This window comes from Macrobrachium nipponense, chromosome 18 (assembly GCF_015104395.2).
Source record: "Macrobrachium nipponense isolate FS-2020 chromosome 18, ASM1510439v2, whole genome shotgun sequence".
Taxonomy (NCBI): domain Eukaryota; kingdom Metazoa; phylum Arthropoda; class Malacostraca; order Decapoda; family Palaemonidae; genus Macrobrachium; species Macrobrachium nipponense.
This window is the reverse complement of record NC_087211.1, coordinates 73,431,221-73,458,720: the sequence shown is the minus strand read 5'-3', so window position 1 is coordinate 73,458,720 and position 27,500 is coordinate 73,431,221. Positions and strand designations below refer to the sequence as shown.

At 36.0% G+C, this 27,500-nt stretch overlaps 1 protein-coding gene across 4 annotated transcripts; it reads right to left on the bottom strand.

Annotated features, from left to right (window-relative positions):
* Positions 1 to 5,776: 5,776 nt before the first annotated feature.
* LOC135197174 (DET1- and DDB1-associated protein 1-like) lies at positions 5,777 to 18,504 on the bottom strand. 4 transcript variants are annotated; one of them, XM_064224161.1, is made up of 4 exons: positions 18,355 to 18,504; positions 10,881 to 11,019; positions 10,513 to 10,571; positions 5,777 to 7,371 (listed from the first exon to the last, which is right to left on the bottom strand). In XM_064224161.1, the coding sequence occupies exons 1-4, from the start codon at positions 18,355 to 18,357 to the stop codon at positions 7,267 to 7,269; spliced, it is 306 nt and encodes a 101-aa protein (XP_064080231.1). In that variant the 5' UTR covers positions 18,358 to 18,504; the 3' UTR covers positions 5,777 to 7,266. The 4 variants fall into 4 exon arrangements, with proteins under 4 accessions (XP_064080231.1, XP_064080232.1, XP_064080230.1 ...); XM_064224162.1 differs by having other exon boundaries at positions 18,220 to 18,356; XM_064224160.1 differs by lacking the exon at positions 18,355 to 18,504 and adding an exon at positions 17,994 to 18,080.
* Positions 18,505 to 27,500: the final 8,996 nt, after the last annotated feature.

The following is a 27,500-nucleotide window of genomic DNA, read 5'->3' as shown; positions in this document are numbered from 1 at the left end:
GTGAGGTATGAACACAGTGACAGAACTAAATACATTTCTTAAGAATTATTTTAAATCTTGATAATATTACTACCTGAGAGAGAGAGAGAGAGAGAGAGAGAGAGAGAGAGTTGTCATGTTAAAAGAAATGGACTTGAAGAGAATACAGCAAACCAGTATATAGGTAAGTAAATAAATAAGTAAAGAATAAACATATGAAGAAAGCTGTAGTAGCTGTGTGTTCAAACTGGTATATTTTGTGCAATAAAACAAGGTTTGGTGACTAAATGAGAGAATGGGTATTAAAAAAATCAAACATGTGACCTCTACAGATTTCATCATCAAGATTTTATGAAAAACACCACACGACATGGATTATATGTATAAAAACTACGGGTTCTTCAAGTAATTCAGTGGAGAAACACTCTTGTGACGTCACAGTATTAGCTCCGCCCCCACTGCCGAGTTGAGCAGACACTATATACTTTGAATGGTTATTAAAAAACATCAAGCATGTTACCTCTTTACAGGTTTTATCAGATTTTATCAAAAAAAAAAAACCAGGCGATGTGGATTAAATGTATAAAAACTAAAGCTTCTTTAAGTAATTCAATGGAGAAGCGCGAGTACTGTTACTCTTCTGACGTCACAGTATTAGCTCCGCCCCCACAGCCGTGTTGAGCAGACCCTATTACTTTAATAAGAAGAAGAAGAGAGTTTGATCGACCATATCAATCGCTGAACCAGAAACTCGGAAAATGAAGTTCGCTCGTAATAGTAGTACGAATCCTAAGGCGGTTAGGTCTAACCAAGAGTAAATATAGTATATACATCTTGGGTCTAACGGCTCCGGAATTGTTCTTTTTATACACACGGACTTATCATAGTGTCGCCTACAAGAAAGCGGAAAGGTCATGGAACAGACAAAAAAATATTCAATAAGTTTAACCAGAAAACCCAAATCAGAAAAGACAAAGAAACACAAGATAACTAGTGTAAACCGTGTTACATAAGAGAAGGCATTATATGCTGAACGTGGGAGAATTTACTTCTAAAGCTCTACCTCCCCCAAAGCCTAAGCTGAAAAGAGTTCCTGCACTTCGGCCGGGAACGAAAAACCAGAATTCCCAACAAAGCACAGAGGAGGAAGGAAAAAGAATCTTACTCAAAAACGAAATGGTCAATTTATTCCCTCCCGATTTTTGGCAAGACAGTAAAAATTGTCTTTTGTTAAGCTGGTAAAATATTCTGCTTCTCAGTCCGGTAATTAATGAGATTTCGTTTACCCTGAATAAACAACTGGCGGATGTTTGTTTGTGCTGCGAATGAACGCTGAGCATGGTCAGGTTCAGTTTTCGACGAATCTGTTATTTTGAACCGTTAATTTATTATAACTAATACTATTAAACAGAGCAACCAAGCCAAAGTTAATATTTTTTAGTCTCATTTGGCTCTCCCGAAAGGTTTGTTCTTCATTAGATTTCTCATATATTGCAACTTAACGAAAACCTAAAAGTGTGTGTTACTGTCATATTCATTATTCCACAACACGACCATTTACAGAAAATATTAGCCTATCACCAGAGAATATGTCTATTTCCTCTAGACACTGTGACTGCAGCTTTATCAATATCCTTATTTTCTTTGTTAACGTGTCCCATTTTCTTTTGTTTGTTTGTTTGTTTGCAGGTGTTTTTACGTTTCTTGGAACTAGTGGTTATTCAACAACGGGACCATCAGCTTCCCCATTTTCTTGAACGCTAACATGTGCACGAACACAACATACTTAGCAATTATACCGGCTTCATATAATTTGGGAACTAAACCCCCGAATTTGATGAACATAGGATTTTTTGGACTATTTTTAAAAGGGCTTCCAAAGTACTACGGCGGCGTTTTAACACATCTGAGTTGCCGACCAGTCTGTAGGTACAGAAAACTGCCTCATCTCATTAGCCGATACTGCAGTAATTCTTACAACGCGGAACAGTTGGATCTATGTACAGACTGCGAACTCTAACCTTTGGTAGGAGTGTAAGAATACTACCACCATAGGTCCTGCGTATCGTAAAAGGCGACTACTAAGGACAGCTGCTGCCTTGCAGTCTTAGTTTTTCAGTAAAAGGCTAGGCCCACCGCCAATAACTGGTTGATAACAGCATGGACATTGTTTGTATGGTGTTTTATAAAATGTTGCATGGAACCAGTGGTTATTCAGCAACGGGACCAACGCCTTAACGTGACTTCCGAACACGTCGAGAGCAAACTTCTATCGCCAGAAATACACATATCTAACACATCAATGGAATGCCCGAGAGTCCAACTCGTGACAACCGATGTGGCAGGTCAAGACCATACCGACCACGCCACTGAGGCGCTAACAGCAAGGACATGCGGTCGTAAAAACCCTTGCCAAATAATTAACCATGCCTGATGTAAGGAAAGGCACATCAGGCAACCAACTCCTTAGTGTCGGGATAAAGGCGGGAAAGAATTGAGAGTAAAAAGGTTTTCAAGTTTCAACATGAGGAAAGTCTCACAGTTGCACTATAAAACAACTGTGAAGAGAAGGTGGAGAGTAGGATGGAAGAGAATATGAAATGGGGTACAGTAAAATATATAAAAAAAAGGAATGAGAAGCACTTATTACATTACCCGCTACGAAGGAAACTTCTAGTGGTGGAAGTGTTGTTGACATTTATTCAAAAAAATCTTTTGGTTCTGACTGGAAATTGTTTGTACAGTTAAAATATTCAGAATGAAATTGTTAGATAAATGAAAGGGCCCTGTTGACGCTTAATTATGAAAATATGCCGTTTTTGTGTTATTTATGTGGATTAAGAAACATCAGATAAATATTGAAAAAAAAAGTAATACTACTGTCAAAAGCTAAAGTTCATGTAGACAACGTAACCACGGTCATAATAGCAATAAATTCATCATGAGTAGAAGTTGATGAAATTCATACAAAAATTAAAGACAAAATTGTGAATTATAGCAATAAGAACTGCCTAATCCAGTAATACATAAAAAAACTATAATAATAATTACAAAGTGAGATTTTGCATTTAATACAACAATCCTCCATCTCAAAGCAACTTCTTTTTCATTATAATACAGTGCACATTATTTTTGTGTCATGTGTATGTGTTATGAAACAAAAGTAAATATGTATGAAGGTGATTATAATTTCTGTTGTTTATGATGACTGTCTCTGAGGTCCTCCTCGACTGAGAGAGACCTGAGAGGTTAACAATTCCTGTAATTTTTAACAACTTCAGTCGTATATAATTTTGCAAATACTGGCAGTCCCCGGATTACGACGGTGTCGGCTTACGACGTTCCGAGGTTACGGCGCATGTCAATAGACGTTATTTCCAGGGTTACGACGCCTACAACGCTCATCTGGGAGATGAAATATGACACCAAAAATGCAAAATAATCAATATTTGAGGGTTTTTTTATGAAAAAGGCCATAAGAATGCAGTTTACATAATTTTCAATGCACCCAAAGCATTAAAAGTAAGGTTTTCTTAGGATTTTTGACGATGTTCCGGCTCGCGACGCGTCTCAAGAACAGAACCCCCGTCGTAACCCGGGGACCACCTGTACTAGGGCTTTTTAAAAGGTCCAATTAAAAAAAAAGATATGAAATCCCTTAAACTGGGTTCTATACATATTACTCTGCATATTAGTATTCAAATTAAAAGTAGTACACATTAATTCCTAAAAACCAAAATTCAAGCCGTTTTAAAATGCAACCTTTAAAACAGCTGAGAGTTTCAGGCTACATGGATCAGGTAACCCTTTCCATACTCATTTTTGTGTATTCATCGCTCTGATTCATCCCAACTTCAGCACCTTCCAAGCCATCGTCTTTTGAAAGAACTACATTCATTGATTACGAGTCAAAGTTAAACTCTGCCTAAGGAATAAACAAAAGGGCATCTAAATCAGCATAACTGACAAAGAGAAAGACAATTGTCGTGTTTTTTCTGAACTACATGACTGAACTGGGTAGTAGCATCTTAATGAACTCTGTTTTCTCAGATTTACCAGCTACATACTATCGAAAACTTCTAGAATTGAAAAGCTCCTCCTCAGACCAACCAAAAACTGTCACCCTGGTGAGACCTGTGTAGCCGCTTAAAATACATCACGATCAGCATTGTAAACACCATACTGTTCTAGGCATTCACAACATTCATACCAAAGATAATGGCAGTAATATGTCAAAAGGTCATCAACCCCTTTTCATACTCAACCGTTGCAATTCTAATGCTGTGTGCCAGACATATGGGTCAACCCCACATAATTAACCAAGATCAAAATCACTATTGCTCCAACATAATCTTGATTACTTTAGTTCATTCATACATACACTTGAGCCAATAATCTGAGGACCTATTCTTTCATGTGTCAATGAACAAAATCAAGTTTATTTTCAATATATGAAGAGGTACTTAACACAGAAATTTCCTTTTTTCCGGAATACTTTCACGTTTTTATTACCAATAAAAAATTTATTACAGACAAGTACCTTACAGCATTATACCATTAGTCTCTCAAACTATTCATTTAGTATTCTATGAAAAAACAGCAAGCAAATGAGGATTTATGGCTGGATATGATGTGACCTGAGGATTTCAAAACACAGAAATGAGGAGAGGCAGAATTTTACAAAGGCCTATTGTTACCACATGATTTTGGAGATGATGGCTGTCAGTCTCAACAGTAACAAAAACAGGTAGGTTTTTGTATAATCACAATTTGTCTTACTGTATGAAGATAAGTCCACAAAAGTTTGAAGAAAATACATGCCTACTAAAATGACTCCACTCATTAGCATGGATAGCTGTACAATGTCTAGGAACAAAGCCCAGGCAATGGACTATCAGGTCCACTGTAGTCTCTACCAAGAAATAATTTAAATTCCTCTTTTGCCCACACGCTAGGGGAGAGAGGGACAGAGCCCTTTAAGCATGAAAAAATAGTCCTTCACAGTGGAGCGAGAGCTGCACCAGAGTGGTGGCTGGCACCAACTATATTACAACCCCACTTTAATGTGTGATCTTTGAAATCAATAAAAAGACAGGGAGGATCCTTCCACAATTATACTAAAAAACAAAAGGAAATTAATAACTTCTGGTACCTAGCGCTTCAGCAAAACGCTGAGATGTGGGCAGTACAAACTTGTCCTCGACTTATAACTTATATTCATGAAAGTTTTTTGACAAAACTTAAAGCTTAGGGCAGACAGCCAAATAAGACACTTCCAATGACTGTTAAACCTGATTACCATCACAATCTCAGGAAGATGCTGACACCTATACTCTGTTTTTTTCCATCTGTCCATCCGCCTGAGGTGTTTGCTTATGGTAACACTGCATCCCGGGCTTTAGTTAGTTACATTCAGCTTACATTCAACAATATTAATATCATATTTCAAATATTAACGGTGTAATTACCATACAGTAATTTATTAAAACACTTTTCAGTTGCAAATGTACACCCAGAAATCCTTATAACTACCTAAAACTCACACATAGCGTAACTATTGAAAGTCCAAGACGCAGTGTTAACACGCCAAAAACCACAGGCGGATGGACAGATGGAAAAAAACAGAGTATAGACAGGAGAGCAATAGATTATAAGAACAATGGAGGAACAAAAAATCTAAAGCATAGGGTTTTTCTGTTCTATGAGCATAGTATTAACTTCCAGACCTAATGTTATCAAGTATGATGATGACACCCCATGCAACAAGATATTCATTCTAAGGAATCAAACTCATGGACAAAATTAATACAATTTTATTCACATTGACTCACCAGGAGGGAATCCAAACAAACTCTCTTCCTTTGAAATGTCTTCACAAAAACAATGGGTACAGCAGTTCATTCCACTCTTACCACACTGGGCATCTACATGACAAACACTATTGGCTTTAAACAAAAAGAAAAACAAATATACACAAAATCTAGACAACACTAAGTAATATTAGACAAAACAATGCTCACTGCTATAAGAGCATGCCAACATTTAACTCTGGATGATTATGTTTTTGGTAAATAAAACAGTGAAGCACTCAATGTACTTACTCTATGTCTGCATTACCTAACGCATTATAAAACATACATACAATTCCAGTTACAATTTAAACCTTGCTCCCCATGGCATGGAAGCTCAGGTCTGGATACATGATACTTCTCTGCATTTTAAGGAATCCATGCACACACAAACTGCAGAATGAAATCCTAGGAAGCTTCCCACTCCAAAGCAACTACAGTATGTCACTCAGACTGGGGCATTATATATATACTGTACTGTATAGTGCATATGGAAATATAATTCCTTCATACATCATTAGGAGTAGCAAAAATATAGTTCCTGGTTGAAACTGTATAAAATCCTGCATCATGGAGAGTATCAAAGCAAATCAAAAGGACAATTTTTGCATGGCATTCAAACTGAAAACAAAATTTTACATAATATATATATATATATACCCAATGACAGCCATTGTCTAGTTCATCAGATTGAAAGCAGCATTTTCTATACAGCTTTAATCAGTTATATGACTTCTCATTCCCAAGCTATCCTTCCTACTATACACACATTGCAACTAAATGTCAATTCTATGAGAAGGGAAAACAAATGAAACAGGAAAACAAGGACAAACAAGATACATGTTCTTTGTAACACAAATTAAATAGTATTATATAAACTTAAAATCAATGAAAGGATTTCTGTACACGAAGAACAGAAAAACACATTACCACTACATTTCCATCAAATTTCAAATACAGTCATCAAAAAATCTTTCCTCCCTATTGGTGTATTGCTTTTTTTAAAGTTATCAACAGGAAATTCTTTAGTTAAACATAAAAGCAATTAGTAGCAGAGGAAGACAAGCATTGAAAATACACAAAATTATTCTGACTACAAAAAGTCTCACTCTGAAATTCTTACAAATCAACTTGTCGAGTTAAAATTGCTACGTATTCTCTTTTCCATAGAATAATTTTGTTGGCAATCTTTCTTTGCCTTTAACATAAAACACTTTCACTGACAATAATATTGGTTCACTTTGCCCCTTGAATCAAAATAGGGAAAATATTACTTAAAAGAAAACTGTATTCTACAGGTCCGAACGTTAACCTTCCATCAACGGAATGATCAAGATTTCAGCCTCAAATTGGAATAAAAGGGGCTTTACCACAACTAAGTAACCACTTAATCCTTAATCCCTTTAACAGTCTATTCACAATTATGTGCATGAAGCAGCTACGGCGAGTCAGTGGAGGGGCCCGGTTCAAGGCGTGGACGTTTATTGCGTGGGGCTTCTTCCTCATTGTTGCCAGCACCAGTTTCTCGCTTTTTCTTAGGGCACTGTAACAGAGGAACTATGTCAATAGGAAGAATAAATCAATTCTTGTGACAAACATGCACGTTATCCTTAAAGGTTATTTTCTAAAACAACGAAGTCCATCTCCATCAGATACATCTGAAGGTACAGCAATATGAAATCACTAGCTTTCTTTTCCATGATACATCGTAAATTAGGTGAAGAGGGGTTTGAGTACCCATCTGGTGTGACTTGTCCCTTACTTCTGCTGCTTATTGGTGACATTTGAACCTTTAAAAACCCGATACTCTTTAGGCCTTATTAACCAGATATTAAACCCTTAAAATCCTGATAAACTTTTTATCAGCTTGGACAACATTGGATGTCAGTGTATAATTTTGCCAAGTTATATCGTAAGTATCGTAAGTTTCACAACATCTTGAAGTTTAAACACAAGTCTCGGTTATACTATGGGACTATGTACTATATTCATGTTTATAAACATTTCTGGAATTTGCAAGTGACAAAGAAAGACAAGAAAGTAAGGTTAGAGAAATTATATTCATTGGCCCAATGATTGATGCAATAAACTCTCCAATGATTGATGCAATAAACTCTCCAAAAAACATTCTTCAAACTGGTTCCCCTCTTTGGCTTAAGGTTAAGATTTACCATTCCTCTTTCATGTAAATTCTGTACAGCTCCCACCACTGGTGAGGAGGTTAGGTGATGTAAATAGATTTAATACTTTGAACAGCTCTAAAATTCTAATGCATACATAAAATTGGTTCAGGCTTTAAAAATAAACTTGACAACTTTATAATAAAATATCTCAAATCAATAATTAGAATTAAAATCTTCATTTCAGCAATATGGTTACGGTTTTTCAGAAATTACAATATTGGGTTCATAGAGAAAGATGGTGAAACAGGTAAAGTTTCTTGGTTTTACTTGAGAAGTCAAGGTTACATATTTAATACCATGTAAATTAATATCCTGGAGCCTCTGCAATAACTGAATTAAAGTTTGACTAAATGATACTGTGATAATAAAAGGATGACATTAGATATCCTTAAATAAATGTTACCTTGCAAACCCCCTATAACCATCATATGTGCAAATCATCATCTCACTGTAAAGATGTCAGCATTTTTATGAATTCCTTATACACCATTCAAATTGAGGTCAAGAAAAATATGTATGGAGCTCCAATGCAAAGGAGGAATGTTAGAAACCAACATTAAGAACTGAAAACTAATAAAAACACAAAGCTAGCCAGAGCAAAGGGGATGAGGTGTGTGTGTGTGTGTGTGTCACGAGCTATGTCAAAAAGGGATGAGATGACCCCCAGCAGCAGTGGAGAAGGATTAGCATCTGATCCATAAACAAAAAAAGTATCCTGACAATGAATTAACACTTAGCAATGTGAAGTACATGGATCCTTAAACATGGTTACTCAGAAAGATAAATTACTGAAGACTTTGGCTACTGGAGATGACAAAGCAAATTATGGATAAACTGGAGCAAGCATGATTACCCATTAAGATATCTGAGAACACTTGACATTATCGTCCCTCAAGGCTCATACCATCTGGGGTACAATTTACCGTGGTAATTGGCCTCGCCTTGTCCAAAAGTCATATCAATAGCTGTCCTTAAGGAATTGTTCCTTAGAATCTTAGGTTATGAAAACCTATGGTCATCTGCTGAACAGCCTGTTACCATCAAATTTTATGGAATGCAATCCACAGGAGCAAATCTTAGCTCAAAAACCATATGAAAAGATCCAGGATGGATATTACAACACAATATCATTGTCAACTACAAAAATGTTAAGGAGAGTAAGTGGTCATGCTAGCTGTGGCCAAATTTGGAATGTGAACTACCTGTTGCCATACTTTTTTCATAATTCATAATACTATAAACATCCAAATAAATTACATCATAAATGCTATGAGACTATAAGACTATGGTTGATCATGGTCACAACTGTTTACCCAGTTTGATCTTTAAATTGGACGGTCTGCATCCTCTCAATAAAGACCAGATGAAAAATGAGCTACTAGTGAAAGAATGAATGAGTGGCACAGCCATCACTAAGAGGTCATTTTTTTCAACCTAAAAAGTGCACAGACATATGAAAATGGCATCAGTAAAAAATGGTTTGTACTGGCCCTTGAACAAGGTGTGTTACCCTACAAATAGCAACATAAGCACCCAATCAGCAAACCTAAGCAGTAAATTACAACAGTACAAGTAGTCCTGAACTGTCTTTTCATTTGCCACACGAGTACATCTAATTAGGATCAACATTTTTCTTACAGTATTTACCTGCCTACATTCTTAAAAGGAGGCAAATGCAACAAATATACCTTAGCAACAAAATATTAAGAGTAGAAAATCCAGCCAAAATTAATTTCAGGAGACGATTACAGTAATGGAAAGGGGACAAAAACCCTTCCACTCAGTTTTTATATTGTTAAGCTGTATTCATTACACATTTGGTCTGAGCCTCTTGGTATGTTAGGTGGCATAGTTTCATCTCCTTGTAACTTGAATCATATATTGCATACCATTACAACTCTCCATGTCAAGGAGCTTTTATGGTCCTATATACAATTTTATATCTCTGTACCATATGCATAATGTGGATCATTAACTTCTGTGTAAATTTTCCTGTCTTACCTGTCAACTGCTAGAAAACATACTTTACAATTCTCTTTAATATCCATTTCAAGAGAAAACAAAACCAAATCAATATTCAGCATTCTGTACAATACTCTGTACTACTAATGAAACACGTAGATTATGCTGCAACAATGGAATTATCCATATTTGGTTACTAGTTTCTCCTTTTCTGCTTCACATTACCTCTGCCTAATTTATTCTAGCAATACACTGTAAATCTTAAAAGTATTCAGTGCTGGCCAAATCGTATTTACACTTCAAGCACTTACAATTATGTTACTGGATAAACCTAATAAAAGAAAATAACAGAATAAATCTAGAACAACTATGAAAACAACTTTAAATTCATTGCAAATGCAAATAAATGAGTAACCTAGCATTTTTATTTATCATGTTCGAAAAGCATCAGATGACGTTAAAAATTCAGTCATACACCTCCCACACTACCCAAAATATACCAATACCTTAGTTTCTTGCAAAAGTTTTTTTGTTCTTACCTTTTTCTCCCACTGTTGATGAAGGTACCTCAAAAGGATATTTGTCTTCTCTGTCACGACTGTAAGGCAAAAGATACCATTGATATGCTGCCCAGTCATGTTCTACAGGCATAAAATAAATTCTCTTATTCTCTGTGAAGAATGCGTACTAAAAGTATCTATAAATGGCATTGGAGATGCTTACTTTCAATTAAGTTTTCTTGTTAGATATATTATCACTTTAAAAGGGGTATCAATGCTATACAAGAAAAAGAGAAATGTACAATACTACTATGACTTAACAAGAGAGGAGTTGCTGTGAAGGGGCTCATCAAAAATGTAATAAATGAAAAATAATGGTCAAACAAACTCTAACAATAAAATCTTACTTTCTTGAGAGTCTGGATTGTCTTTAACAGGAAGATACACAGGCGGTTTCTTGAAGGAGGAGCGTCCATTTGGGTCCCCTTGAAACCTACTGAAGTTCTTTTCATTATATACAGGAAGGCCTTTCAAGAATGACGACGCCTGCCAAGTAAAAAGAAACATTAGGATTATAAATTCTGGATATACATTTTTTATGGTAATTTACATTAAAACATCCTAAAATGTGTAACAAAATGAAATGGCTAAATATGTATAACATAGGAACTTGTGTCTTGGTTGTAATTAACTGTAAAAATTGGGCCTTGCTAGTAAATAATTCTTAGTGCTACTAGAAAAATGATATAGCACCAACAAAAATACTTTATTACAGAGATAATACATCATGCAAAACACAAATTCAGAATTGTTTCCAACGCATAAATTTGATCCAATATTACAAACCAGCTCTTTTTCTAATCACTACGAAACCACATTACGCCAGATTCTAAAGGTAGGCTAAGCTCCAGTCCGTTTCATGAAATCCTAGTCCTATACTGTACATATTCAACTTTTTCTTGAAGACTCATTGATCTTTCAAGGCAATTCTAAGAAAAACTGGAAAAACTTGACTTCAGACAAGCAAGTTATGCAAACAGTAAGTGTCTTGGGACCAAAAAATTGTCCTTTCCAAATTTTGACTGCTGAGTTGAAAACACATTGACCTACATAAATCTATAAGGACAAATTAGCATTAGACCCTGAAGTAAAATTTTACAGAAAAACAATACACTGTATATTTACAGATATAACCACAGCTAACATGAAACCTAACCAATAAACTGTATTAGTATACGACACTACAGATTATCTATCTGAAAATTAGTTTAAGCAAAATCAATTTTATGCTAAGACTAAATCAAATATCATCAATGGAATGATAATCTCTGGAGCATTTATTTCCTTGCAGAGTATGAAAGGAAAGTTAATAACATGTATTTTCATTTCAAAAGGCTTTGAGATGATCAGAGCTTCCCATTGACATTTCCAAAGTCACTGGTTACATCCACAAGATCCTTAAACATTCTAGGAAAAATATAACTTGTGCAGGAATATTGCTTATGCATGATTTTCTCTTTTCCAAATCTTTTAAACACCAACCTTGCTTCTTATATAACGATCTGACAAAGTATGGTTTTTAACCCTTAATGGATGGATTGATCCTCGGGAGTAGTAATGACAGATTTGGGGCGGTGGACGGATTGATCCTGTAGATAAACTATTAAGCCCCTTCGATATGGAAAGAATCGAGTGGGAAAGAGGTGCCAATATTTCTATACCCTATAAATTCACTAATGGCAAGTTCTGCACTGGCTAAAACCACAAAATTGGGCGTCTCAGGACTTCAGTTCTGCTAGTAACTTCAAGGGGGGAATGTATTACATCTCTCACGACGTACTTTTGTAAATTTGCTCATAAATATGCCAAGGGGTTGCTGTTGGTTTTTGTTCTCATCTTTTATAGTAGTATGTCAGTTGTAAATGTAATTTTACATAGAAAAGTGCAAAGAAATATTAGAAAAAAAATGTAAAAGTAAAGAAAACTTATTGAATCTTCGTTCTTAGTAAATTTACATCAATATTTTTCAACCAATATGCTAAGAATTTTTTACTGATTTTATTTCTTATGTTTTTATATTGTGTGAGCAGTAATTATAATTCTACAAAATAAAATAAAATTATTCATTAGAAAAAACATACATAAGTTGGTAAAATTTACGATTGTCTTGTAAAAGAGGCCGCACAAGGGGTTGTAATTAGTCATTTTAAACCTCTCGTGGAAGATAGGGAAAATTTTTAGAATTTTTTCTTTCACCATATATATTTGCATATTTTCCTCTTTCCATTGATGTGTCTTTTTGTAAACTGGCTGACCTCAAAGTTTAACCAGCCTGATGGGCTCCATATCAATATATTTACTCATCCAGTAAGGGTTATTGAATAATGAATGAAAACTTTAAAAATTTCTTGTGGTTAGTCTTCCAGATTCTTTCAGACACAGCTATTTCACTAGCTGACAATTCTTTTTGACAAACGCCTCCTTGCAATCTGCTTGTGCACAAAATGGTCTGGAATATTATAATTGTTTGTTTGTATGGTGTTTTTACATTGCATGGAACCAGTGGTTTTTCAACAACGGGGACCAACGGCTTTACGTGACTTCTGAGCCACGTCGAGAGTGAACTTCTATCACCAGAAATATACATCACTCACTCCTCAATGGAATGGCCGAGAATCGAACCCGCGACCCCCGAGGTGGAACGCTAATACCATACCAAGCACGCCGCTTGGAATATTATGAACAGATTCATTGTTATTACTAAGTAGTTGTGTTCAGAGAATGCCATATTTCAAGCATGTGTTTGATCTGCATAAATTTGCTATTATGTATCTGGTTAATGATTTCATAAATTCAACCATTAAATACAGTAAATCACCTGGGACGGTTGTTTGATTCAATAAGTGTATGACCCATATTCCTACACTACCATAAGGTAATCCTTTAGAAGAGATAAAACATGACAGCCAAAAACTGTCTATAGTCTAAGTGAATCAGAGTAATTGTCCAGCGAACATTCCCAAACAGCCACCAGACTGTGTGAAAACATTTTATGTGGCCACTTAAAAAACATTTAGAAAACCAAAGGGCGTTAGATCATCCCACTACTAATGAATTACTACAGCCTTCAACTTCTCACAATGAAGGTATACAATATGCTAAATGTATACACGATTAAGATGGGTACAAAGGGCAGGTCTAATAAGGACAGGGCAAGGTAGGTTAATTAAAGATAGGGTAATTCTACTTAAGCCCTCTTTCCGCGGTAAAGTAGAATATGGCAGTTGACGTTTTCCTACGTTATTTTACTTACTGAACAAGAATTTAAAGTAATATTTATTCAGACGACTGTAATTAACCCCCAGGGGCCAGTACTAAACACGGCGAAATACATTGGACGCCCCAATCCCTAGTGGATGTCGTATCCGCGGTTACGTTTCTTGCAGGGTAATTTTAAAGAACAGTTCCGCACGGACTACAAGGAACGTAACCGCGGATACGACATCTACTAGGGATTGGGGAGTCCAATGTATTTCGCCGTGTTTAGTACTAATCCCTGGGGGTTAATTACAGTCGTCCGAATAAATATTACTTTAAATTCTTGTTCAGTAAGTAAAATAACGTAGGAAAACATCAACTGCCATAGTCTACTTTACCGCGGAATGAGGGCTTAGAATTACCAAAGATAGGGTAGGTTAGGTTAACCCTCTTACGCCGATTGGACGTATTAAACGTCGAGTCAAAATGTCTCCCGTATGCCGATTGGACGTATCATACGTCGGCTCAAAAAAGTTTTTTTAAAAATTCGCGGAAAAATACTTATAGGCCTACCAGCCGAAAACTTTTGTATCACGCGCCTTGGAGGATGCTGGGAGTTCACGGATCAAGGCGTTGTTTTGTTTACAATCGCTACGCAGGCGCGCAAGCGCGAATTTCTTTCTTATCGCACTAAAAAGTATCAGTGACACATCTCGGAAATTATTTCGTCACTTTGACATAATTATTGCACCATTTTAAATTATCCTTTACATGAAGTATTATATATGAAAATGTGCGCAATTTCATGCACAATACAACTAAAAAATAATCATGATTGTAGCTTTTATCAGTTTTGAAATATTTTCATATAAATAACGATAAGTGCAAAAATTTCAACCTTCGGTCAACTTTGACTCTACAGAAATGGTCGAGAAACGCAATTGTAGGCTAAAAATCTTACATTATAGTAATATTCAATCATTTGCCTTCATTTTGCAACAAATTGGACGTCTCTAGCACAATATTTCGATTTATGGTGAATTTATGAAAAAACTTTTTCCTTACGTTCGTGCGATAACTCTTCCGATAAATTTTTTCGTGCGATTGTCCTAATGTTTGCACCCTTTTAAATTTGCCGTTACATAAAGTTTTATATATGGAAATGTGCGCAATTTCATGCACAATACAACAAAAAACAACCCATGGTTGTAGCTTTTATCAGTTTTGAAATATTTTCATATAAATAACGTTAAGTGCAAAAATTTCAACTTTCGGTCAACTTTGACTCTACCGAAATGGTCGAAAAACGCAATTGTAAGCTAAAACTCTTATATTCTAGTAATATTCAATCATTTACCTTCATTTTGCAACGACTTGGAAGTCTCTAGCACAATATTTCGATTTATGGTGAATTTATGAAAAAAAAAAACATTACGTTCGTGCGGTAACTTCCGAAAAAATCAGAATTTTTTTGTGCGATTGTCGAAATGTTTGCACCATTTAAAAGTAGCTGTTACATAAAGTTTTATATATGAAAATGTGCGTAATTTCATGTAGAATACAACTAAAAATGATTGAAGGTTGTAGCTTTTCTCTTTTTTCGAAATATTTGCATATAAATCACGATAAATAGAAAAAAAACCACGTTCGGTCAAATTTGACTCTACCGAAATAGTTGAAAAACGCAATTGTAAGCTAAAACTCTTACGGCCTAGTAATATTCTGTCATTTTTCTTCATTTGAAACAAATTTGAAGTCTCTAAAACAATATTGTGATTTATGGTGAATTTTTGAAAAATATATTTACCTTCACTCCGCGCGCCGATTCGCAGCCGCAAGTCTCCGAAATACGTACATGGCATTATCCTAATATTTGCTCCTTTTCATATTAGCCTTTTTATAGAGTTTCATATATCAAAATGTGTGCAAATTCATGAAGAATACAATAAAAATAATTGAAGGTTGTAGCTTTTTCCATCTTCGAAATATGTCCATATAAAAAAATATATATATTAAAATTTCGACATTCGGTCAAATTTAACTCGTCCGAAATGGTCGAAATCTGTAATTCTAATCTAAAACTCTTACAGTATCGTAATATTCAATAATTTGTCTTAATTTTGAAACAAATTGGAAGTCTCTAGAACATTATTTAGAATTACGGTGAATTTTTGAAAATAAAATTTTTTTACGTCCGCTCGTTACGGATTCGTACATCATTTTGTGATAATATTTTTCCGGTGTTGCTTTTATTGTTTTACAATGTATTATATATCAAAATGATCGCAATTTAGTGTACAATACAACGCAAAAAAAAGTAACTGGTTAGCTTTGACCGTTTTCTGCACAGCGTGATTTGAATACAATTATGTATGAATTTTTTTTTTTTCGCTACCATATATCGCATTATTTACATATGATAATGATATTATTTTTCATTTCTGATGGTTGCATTCTAAACTTCAGGCAATGACAAAAAAAGGAGCCAAAAATGAACTCTTAATCTTCAAAAGTACGCGCACTGTAATTTTTTGAAAAAATTATTTTTTCCACTTCCGCGCTCACTCCAAACCAGGCCCGGCATACGGGAGACGTTTTGATTTTTAGGGCTCCGGCGTAAGAGGGTTAAGATCTATCCCTGTAAGTATTACTGGCATAATCAATGAGTAGGTTTCTGGAGTCCAGAGTGAGATGGAGACCAAGGCCAAAGCCCATGGTCGGGTAAGATACAGCAACCTGGGATAGGTTAGGTCAGGATATAATATCGGTAGATCTAGGGTACCTATCCGTGGCGGCCCAGACTAAGGCAGTTGCGGTTTTTCTATGCAGTTTTACCTACTGAACAAGAATTTTAAGTAATATTTATTCGGACGACTGTAATTAACCCCCAGGGGCCAGTACTAAACACGGCGAAATACATTGGACGCCCCAATCCCTGGCGGATGTCGTATCCGCGGTTACGTTTCTTGCAGGGTAATTCTAAAGAATAGTTCCCTACGAACTGCAAGGAACGTAACCGCGGATACGACATCCGCTAGGGATTGGGGCGTCTAATGTATTTCTCCTTGTTTAGTACTGGCTCCTAGGGGTTAATTACAGTCGTCCGAATAAATATTACTTTAAATTCTTGTTCAGTAAATAAGATAACATAGGAAAACGTCAATTGCCATAGTCTAGGTCACCGCGGATTGTTTCTGTAGAAATAACATAGTATCTCTTAATTGTCACATCTTCCTTTTTCCTCAATATTGATTTTACTGCTTATAGTACAAATAACTTAAGAGTTTTTAAAGCTCATTCTGCCTTTTTATCATGGTTTAACACTGTTGTGGACACTATGTTGCTCACTTTTATCAATTAAAAGCACCTGTTCCCCTGTACACCTCTCAGGTGGCTGTACACAATGGAAGAATAGAAGCCGTCTCAGAAATGACCATATATATCTAAAATCTTCAAAGAATGGGGGAATGAAAACCTCTTCCAACCCAAGTCAGGTCACAATGCCTTCGGTAAGGAAAGGTTAGGTTAGGACGAGTGTTATTTTTCAGAGATTTTGGACAAAACGCATAGTAGTACTTATTTCACTTTGTCTGCAGTAGTAGAAATGCATATGACCAGTAATTTACCCAAACAAGATCGGTAATGATGTGTGTCAATTAGTATACTTGAGAGCTTTAAATGAAAATCTTCTAGTACCTAGGTATCAATGCCAGTTTGCTCACCTTATGTTCCAAGATAATTTCAATGTTTGGAATTGATAAATTCCTCATGGAAAAGCACCTTTAACTACATCTATGTGGGTAAGATAGCATGCCCTAACCTTATGTAACTAGGCTTCTTTATAGGCTAGGTAGCCATCTAGCCTAGGTAGGTAGTAAAAAAAATGGAATGACCTAAGAGACTCTTCTTGTAACCTATGAGACTTTAAAGCTATAATACACGGAAAATGTCAATCGTACAATTACCCCTCCCGAAGAATGAGAATCGGTAGGCCTATCGGCCAAGGCCTACCAGGAGAAAGTATAAAGTTCTGGTGAGGCCAAGTCACAGGGTACCGTGACAAAGCAATTCCAAAAAGTTCACCCTTAACAACCTAAACAAATCTAGCTTCAGATGAACACGCGCTTTTACCATAATAAAGTTCTCTTAATGAAGCAGTAAACGAAATGCATTGGGCTTGGGCACTCTTGCAAAATATAAAGTAACCAACAAGTTCGCCTTCGTAGTCTTACGAAGAGCCTTCGGCAGGCTAGCTAGCCCACCTCATCACACAGCCTAAGGGTTAAGGGTCGAATTACGGGCAAAATGGGCATCTGGCTGCGCCGTGGCCTCATATTGATGAAGTAGCCTACATCTCGAAGCCCCTGACTATAATATAAGGCATTGCTGACGGCCGAACACGTTGAATAGGCCTGAAATTCTACTACGAAAAATAAGAGGGTATGGGAGGGGCACGTCTCAGGCCTTATTTCCACTTAATCCACTCACCATTGAGGTAATTCCGGCAGGAAAAGTTGACGGAAGTCAAATGTAACCTTGTAAAAAGTTTACAACACAGCCAGGTGGACGAAATTGGCAAAATTATATAATTACTGGGACTAGACACCCTGTGGGTTGACTTACCATGTTGTTGCTAGTATTGGTTGTGAGTGTTCGTACTACGCTAATCTATAGTACGGAAATGTTGTCGTCTGTTTCGACACTTTTGTCTCAGCTAGGTACTTTGAGATATAATACTACGCAAATCAAATTATCGATACATTCAAAGTGAAATTTTAATCCATGACAATCGCCCATCAAGTTTTTTGTCAGTCTAAGCCAGAACCAAAATTCGGAATCATCCCTTCAAAACTGAAAGGTGATTATTGACCCTCAATAGACACTAAAATGCTGCTCTTGGTGACATCATTTACATGTTACCTTTCACTAATAGACTATTACTAAATGATTGATTAAATATAACCATCCTAACATCGCCAAAAGCAATAATTTCCCAAAAACAACAAGAAAAATTAATTTACATGCCTCTTACAACTAGTTGCCTTTTCCCGAAATTTGATTCTGCACCAGTAGTACATGTTTTGTTGGTTATGTAAATGTACGCCTACGCTTTTGCGTGTTGGGTTAATTTAACAAACTCATAAAATATCAGGCATCTCCAGTAAGTCCAGGTTTCACGTTTCTTTATACCACAAGCAAATGATCGCACATCATGCAAGATGTTGACAGAACTGGTAAATCAGGTGGTGGAATATTAATCCTGTCGCGGATTTGATTCTATCCTTTTTCAAACATGTAGTTATATCAATTTTCAGTAAAAATATTTTTTATCTGGCTACACATTTCTTTTGAAAACACTGTACCCCGTGACCCAAAGGAACTGAAAAGTTAAGTCGCATAATGTATGATGTCGTAAAAGGTAAACGAATTTTACAAGTAAAGGCCTATTATTACTATGAGAAAGTTAAAGAAGACAAAGTTTAATTATAGATTCAAACATGACAGGAAAACCACATGAAAGGCTGGCATTGTCCAAGAGAAACAAATGCCAGTCGATAAAAAATGCCCAGTTCGTCGGAGAACGAACATTTTATATTGTTATCTACACCGAAAACCTGAGTGTATCCTGTTATTAGGTCGGCATGACTCGTCACACATGAACTTTATTCGTTTTTCAGCTGACTCTTGGCTGTCGTTTCCGGGATATTAAGACATTAAAAATTTTGTCATGAATGATAACTTCGTTTATTTGTTGCCATTGTTAAACAATGGTCACGGTCACTCGGAAACATGAGAGAATAACTCGTAAAATCCATGAAATGTAGCACATTAATTAAGACATTGTGTGACTGGCAACAGAGTATGCAAGTTACAATCGCACCCGCAATGTGCACGCAGCACACTAAACACGAAATAGTAAACAACAACAGGCGATGTAGCATTTGTCAAGATCTGTAATATACTCACGCACACACACACAAATATGTATGTGTGTGTGAGCGCGCACGCATCTATATATATATATATATATATATATATATATATATATATATATATATATATATGTGTGTGTGTGTGTGTGTGTGTATATATATACGAATTTTCCTGGGGATCTTCGTTAATCAATGATCCACGCAACTTACTTGTTAAACTCTGGGGTTTTAACTTAACTAATTATAATTACAATAGAAACTAATATAGGAATGGGACAAAAATACAATTGCCCTCACCGCACGTTGAAGAAGCAATGTGGGTATATATTCTTGAAGGAAAACAATAGAAGCCCACAGCTGACTTAACTCTTAATCTGTAATCGAAAAACACCCATGATTACTGCTCTGGAATAAGACGTCTGATTGAGAGGAATCGATCAGTTGCACAGAGGATGACTGGAAATGAATTCGATTCTGGTCATTCACAATTGAACAATTTACGTTACACCTCTTTTCAATGCTTGCAACTTGGAACACCACAAATACAAAGGGCAGTACAGAAAAACAGTAATAAGCTAACAGCGACGTGACTGACTAACACCCTTAAGACTTGCACTTTACTATGCCAGGAGAGTTGTTCTTCGTAGTACTAGAGGGGGCCCAGCAATGGTGTGGGTCGGGGGGGGGGGGGGGGGAATTGTTAGCTGCCCAAGTGATAGCACTTCAAAATAATAGTTTACTCAGACGCATGCAAGATATTCCACTGATGCATATATTGCGAACATTACATTCCTTAACGTGAAGTGGTCCTTCATCATTAATACTCACAATTAGTACAACTCATACTGACAACAAGGATCAAGTAAAAAGGACACAAATTAAACACGTTCATATATTCTCAGTTATAAGTGGAAACACAAAATAACTGAACAGAAATACAGCCTCTATAAATTCATTACGTCAAATAAATTAAAACGTGCTAAAATCTACGAACAGAAAGTCCGTTGTTTCACCAACGAAAATGAAAAAAAAAACGGTATATCTTATTAGAAATCATTTTTCTGTACTGTTTAACATACATATGATTCGTTTTGTTTTTTTACAATTTCACTCTAATAAATAAATCATACATATCCTATCCTATAAGTCATGTATCTTTAACTCAACACAGAACATCCTTTACAGAGATTTTGAGACATTTCCTAACCCCATAACAACAACAACAACAACAACAACAAAATATTTTGTAGGCTTACTCTCCGAGTAAGGGAAAAGGCTGTTCAGAATTCGTTATCGAAAACGAGGAGGCATCTGAACGGGTTTGTTTGTATGGCGTTTTTACGTTGCATGGAACCAGTGGTTATTCAGCAACGGGACCAACGGCTTTACGTGACTTCCGAACCACGTCGAGAGTGTTCGAACTTCTATCACCAGAAATGCACATCTCTAACAACTCAGTGGATTGCCCGAGAATCGATCTCGCGACTACCGAGGTGGCAGGTCAAGACCATGCCGATCACGCCACTGAAGGTGACTGAAATATTGATAGTTATTGCTGGCTGATGCGGATACGATTTTGCTTAATTCAGCTTGCTTTGTCTTTCGCGAATGGAGCATTGCATGTCATGACTGTCGGACAACAACAACAACAACAACAGGAACAACAACATTAATAATAATAATAGTTCGTATTGTTATCACTCACATTTGATGCATTTAAGTGCAATTCTTTTTACGTTTAAACGCGATAAAATAATGATGATGGCAAAGTATGATAGAGACAGAACAATATAAGCAAACAACTGGAAAAACATGTACACACAAACACACACTCACATACACGCACACAAATATTTATATATATATGTGTATATATTATACATATTGTTACTTAAAATGCACCATCAAATTCAGTAGCGTCGCCCGCGTCGTAAGTCTCTTGTGTTATTGATGATGTGCGCTATTTTGATACATTTACGTGACAAGGATATTACACTATAGTTGACAATTAAAACCTGATCACAGAAATGAGTCTAGTGCTGCATATATGGCTGTGAGGAAATGTACTTTTATAGTACTGATCTGATACATTTACATACAGTAAGAGTTGAGAGTTAATTGAAAATTGAGCTTTATAATTTCAAATACGGATTTACTAATTACTAATACCACTATTCTCCTTCATTCACATGAAAATATAAATTCGAGAATAGTATATTTTACTAAATTACAGAATTGGTACGTTAGTTTTGTGTTATTTTCTCTGGCACCCCTACCCAGAAAAATTTCTTGGCCCCACCTACTATACATTTCGGGGAGCGCGAGTCATCGTTTTTCTCAAATATCTTTCCAAGTAAACATTTGATCGAAATGGTACTTTGACACAGCGTACAGAACACCTCGCCCTAATTTTTGGTAACACTTTTATATTATAATATTATATTAAATAAACGTGAATGTAATAAATATGTTTGTTTTTGTAGAATCTGTGTACATTTAGTTATTGTATTTTCTTAGATTATATAAATGGGAGTAGGTTAAAGTCTCCTCCTCACTTCCCCTAAATCCCCCAAGTAGGAGGAGCAGCTTAGTCTACTTCCTTAATATTAGCTCAACATGTGAATTACCGTAGAGGGGAAAGAAATAGAAAATGGGTATAATTTTTGGGGAAACTATTATCATAATATCACTGTACGTGTGTGTTTCTCTATTCATATCACACTACAATTTCGTTTCTACTAATCTAACTCCAGTAATGAGGATGTAATTCTTGTACCGCACTGAGTTTAGTGAATGAGTTGAGTCTCATGCATCTTGAATTATATTACTTATAATTAATGTAAGTGTTCCCCATTACCCTATGTTCAGGCATTTCACATACGTTTTTGTTTTTTATAAAGAAAGTATCCAGTTTTCGCCTCATTCATAATCAGTTTAGAAATAAATTTTCTCATTTCTTTTCACAGGTTTGTATCTATTTTGCAGCGTCGCAAGCTGTCATAATTGAAGAGTCACTCGATTTTTATTCCTTGACGGCAACAGACCAAAAATACTGGTGATTTATATTTATCAAAAGATTTCATCACTTATGTAATCTGAATATACTTGTCGCTTATGAATTTGAATGATTTTGAACGAGTAGTATATAAAAAGGAAAATGAATACATTTTTTTTTATTAAACACTTTCATTTATAGACTATATTTATACCTATATTTTTAGCCATCAGCGCAACACATGTGGCGTTATGCAGTGCTATATATAGGCTACTCAATAACTGTTGAGGAATACGCAAGTCTACCTTAGTTCACAAATGTATCTTAAAGGAAACGTAGATGTTGACTTTATTATTACCCAACGACAGTCAGGTAACCAAAATTCAATTATGCAGTTTAACCGACAACCCAGTATATAATTAACACTACTATTTAGAGTGGTAAAGGAATTATGAAATCGGTCTCTCTCTCTCTCTCTCTCGTGTGTATTAAGTATTATCATAGGTTGAAAAGAGATGAAAAAAAATTGAGAATATCACAGGAACTTTATTCGTAGTCTTTGTCACTTTCAAGGAACGAATCATCTTAGTTATCACTGTCGATGTTGATAATTATGGGATCTACAGGTTTGTGGAAGTTATCCGTAGACCAGTATTCATCCTCGAAGGGTCTGGACCGTCTCACTTTCCTATTAAGATTGATCCTTAATCTATTGTTAGCTTTCTCCATTTTTTATATGGGTTGAAGTCGTATTGCAAATGCATTTCTGTAACGACGCGGACAAAGCAACATGGCAGTCATTGACAGCGATGAAAAATACACATTCATCAATTACGCAGTGAATACTTATAGTGCCAGTACTGCAGCCGATAGACAGACAACCCCTTAGCATTACGTTATTACCTGATACGCCAAGGATCCTACTATAAACAATACATTGGGAAAATTTAACCATTATGTCAAACCTCCCTATCCGCTTCATTGTGAACTCTCCAATTATCTGCTGGTATTGAAAAATGTCATTCACAGCGGTATTTTATTCCATATTGTACATTGCAAAGAGGTATTGGGAGGAGATATGAGAAAAATAGCATAAAGGAGTGAGAGAAAGGGAGTGAGTGAGAGGGAAGGGATGGGGGATAGCAGACGTTCGAGTCTGTAAACGACTCTTGCTGACTCGTACAACTTTGCCTTTAAAAGTCAAGAGTAAACACCGTAACTAACACCATTTGACAATGAACTATATTACCAAATATTAGGACGAGATATCTTGTACACTATGTTGAAGGGCCATTTCCATCAAATAATTAGTTTGAAAGATATTTGAGAAAAACGATGACCCGCTGTTCCTAAAATGCATAGTAGGGCACCCACCACCGATGGACGGCCAGCTACGCCGCTGGTCAAATGCATGAAGAATAATGTTCGAGGTTCTTGAGTGACTGGTCCCTTGAGCAAGAAAGGGTGTTATATGGAAAAGGTTATATAAAGGAAAATGGATTTTATTTTAAAAATGCCTAAGTTCAGATAATGTTTAAGTCTTCGCTCCCCTTGTGTTTTCGTCTTACTTTTGAATCTAGGCTTCAAAATATTTATTCCAGAATAGAATTGAAGAGTTGCAACGCCGCACAAGAAGAACTTAATTGTCACATTCTTTTGGAAACCACACACACACAGCCTCTCTGTGTATAGGAAACCACACACACACACGCATTGGTTAGCTTTACTGACAAGAAGGTGGCCCAACAAAGGAAGGGCACCATTCACTACTTGACATAAGCCTAGTGTCGTGCATATATTCTGGAGGTTTACAGGTGTTCCTGGCTGCTGCTTTCTTTCCTTTCCTTGAATAAAATGATTTCTCATTGGCCTGCTGTAGCATGAGGTCGTCAGGTTAGTCCACGCCCTGTTACAGCCTATATATATATATATATATATATATATATATATATATATATATATATATATATATATAATGCCACACAAGTAATTAATAAATAATAAATAATAATAATAATAATAATAATAATCAATAACTATAATATGAAAAAAATGGATGAGTATAAAAACCTGAAAATAGAGATAAGAAGGATATGGGATATGCCAGTGGAAATTGTATCCATAATCATTGGAACACTAGGCACGATCCCAAGATCCCTGAAAAGGACCCTGGAAAAACTAGAGGCTGAAGTAGCTCCAGGACTCATGCAGAAGAGTGTGCTCCTAGGAGCAGCGCAAATAAGTAAGAAAATTGATGGACTCCTAAGGAGGCAGGATGCAAACCGGAACCCCACACTTTAAATACCACCCAGTCGAATTGGAGGACTGTGATAGACCAATAATAATAATAATAATAATAATAATAATAATAATAATAATAATAATAATAATAATAATAATAAAATAATAGGAACTATTGCCTTAGAAGCGCTTGACACGTAAGCAGGCCCGTTTCCCACCTGCCCCTTTAACCCTGGGGTATTTTTAAAACCCAATTCTGATACCTGACAAAGTAACTGTGGTAATGATCAAAATTCATTAGTTTTTTTTATGAGGACAACGACGCGTTTGTATTTGGATGAAGCTATTTTTTTTTTGGGGGGGGGGTAAATTTGCTTCACGTTTATGCAAATGAGTTGCAATTACTTAACTAATCCGATATCCGGGGCTCTCTATAATGATTGATCGACTGACTTTTAAAGCATGCTGTGACGTCACAACGACACCGGTTATCGTGGACGCATAACACTGAGAGAGAAATATCTTTTAGTGATAAGGATAGCGGCTGTGAGATATCTCTTGTACAAGACGAGAAAATATGGATAATGTAAAAAAAAAAAACTCGTCTTTCAATACTTTTGTGTTCAGTATGCCATATTACTAAAGTTTTCTGCGTGTTCTGATCAAGGTAATCGCCTTCATGATAACCTTATAGGCCTAACCGGTTGATGAAGAGTGAAATTTGCTTTCTCCCAAGGCCAGATAGAGCTAGTGCTAGTTCGAAGGGCGTCATGAGTCACTTTTACAGGGCAAGAAGAATACGAGTACTCCAGTTATAAAGATGAACTGACACTATAGTAGGCCATAAAAAAGGACAGGAAAAAGTGCGATTTTAATGAAAAACTCAGGATTAAAATATATAATTGGTATATGGAGTTAAATACAAAAGCATGATAACGAAAACATGAAGATAGTTACAAAAAGAAAACACGGGGAATACGTGTCCGACAGCATGTCAGAGTCTTTAGGATCACACCAGTCTTCTCCTTCATTTCTTACGGAAGAAAATGGAGAAGAAGAAATGGAGCACCCTGGTCACAATTTCCCAAACTTTTCTAGACCTAGTACTACAGAAAATCATCCAGCACTGGGCATCACGGTTATGAGTCACCGATCGTCCAATCCGCTTCGCTGGCTGAATAAAACCACTAGGACTTTGTCAGTCTATGCGCTTTCTCAGTCTCTGTTGTTTGCAATTTATCGCTCCCAGTTACACAGTTCTCTATGACTGAATCTCCTCACTTAATCAGAATGGCATTGCACCGAACTTTCCCATGTATAGACGTTGGTTTTTGAAGAGAGTTCGTTACAACGGTATGTTTTTCTCTCGTGTCTCGTCCATGTTTAAGAAGTCCATATTAATGTGTGTGTGTGTGTGTGTGTGTGAGAGAGAGAGAGAGAGAGAGAGAGAGAGAGAGAGAGAGAGAGAGAGAGAGAGAGAGAAATGAGGTTGGCCCATAAGGTAATTCCCAAAAACAGAAGAGAGACATTACTTTAACGAAACCAAACGGCTAAAGAAAAAAAGAAAAAATTATACCGCAACCATTACGACGGGGTTGAAGATAATCTGTCCTTTAATTAAGTCTCTCCGTTTCTCAACTTTTTATGAATGAGTTGTCGATTGTTTGGGTACTTTTTGTCTCGTCTCATTTGTTTTGCTCTTCTCGTGCAATTGCATTCTACTCCGTGGAAACTGGCTTTGGCCTCGCAAGTTAATTTTTATCTTACATAAATGCATGAACATTACTACTACTACTACTACTACTACTACTAACTACTACTACTACTACAAGGCTGCATGTATAGAATAAAAACATGCTATCAGCCTGTCACAAAGACGTCGTTTGCTATATGAATTACTATTACGGTTTGCTGAATGTATTATCACAAAGAAATTACCAGAAACAACACAGTTATCAATATACCTCCATAGTTCCATTCCACGCCATTATTTAAAGATTTTTCAAATTCAGTTAATGAGCAAATTAACAGTGACTTATTGCTAACAGAAAATAATGACAGTAATGGAGGGAAAGGTTGAGACGTTAAGTCCGCCGCCCTAGGGACGCTACATACTGTCATGGGGCTCGAACCAGGGTACTTTTATTTCTACATTCTTATATATATATATATATATATATATATATATATATATATATATATATATATATATATATATATATAATAATCAGTAATGCAGCATATCCCCGGGCTGAACGACGCCAGGTCATGAATTTCCCAACAATGCAAAAGATATCAAAATAACAGGAAAGATTAAAAAAGTAAAAATGTAGAAAATAATATTCAAGAAAAATATAGCCACATGGATGTTGAAAGTGTTCGTGCATTTATTCATTTCAAGAAAAAAAAAATAACGATCCGTCATGTTGTTATTCATAGGAATTTCGTAGTGTACATTGTTACGTACTACGTACCATACCCAAACCCTTGGGTGAAGTTTGTAGACTCGAGGTCAACCAGTTTTGATTAACCCTTCGTACCATTCACCGTGAGTTTGTGGAATGCGTTGCCTTTGTCCGTTTTTTTTCAGTCGTCTAAAC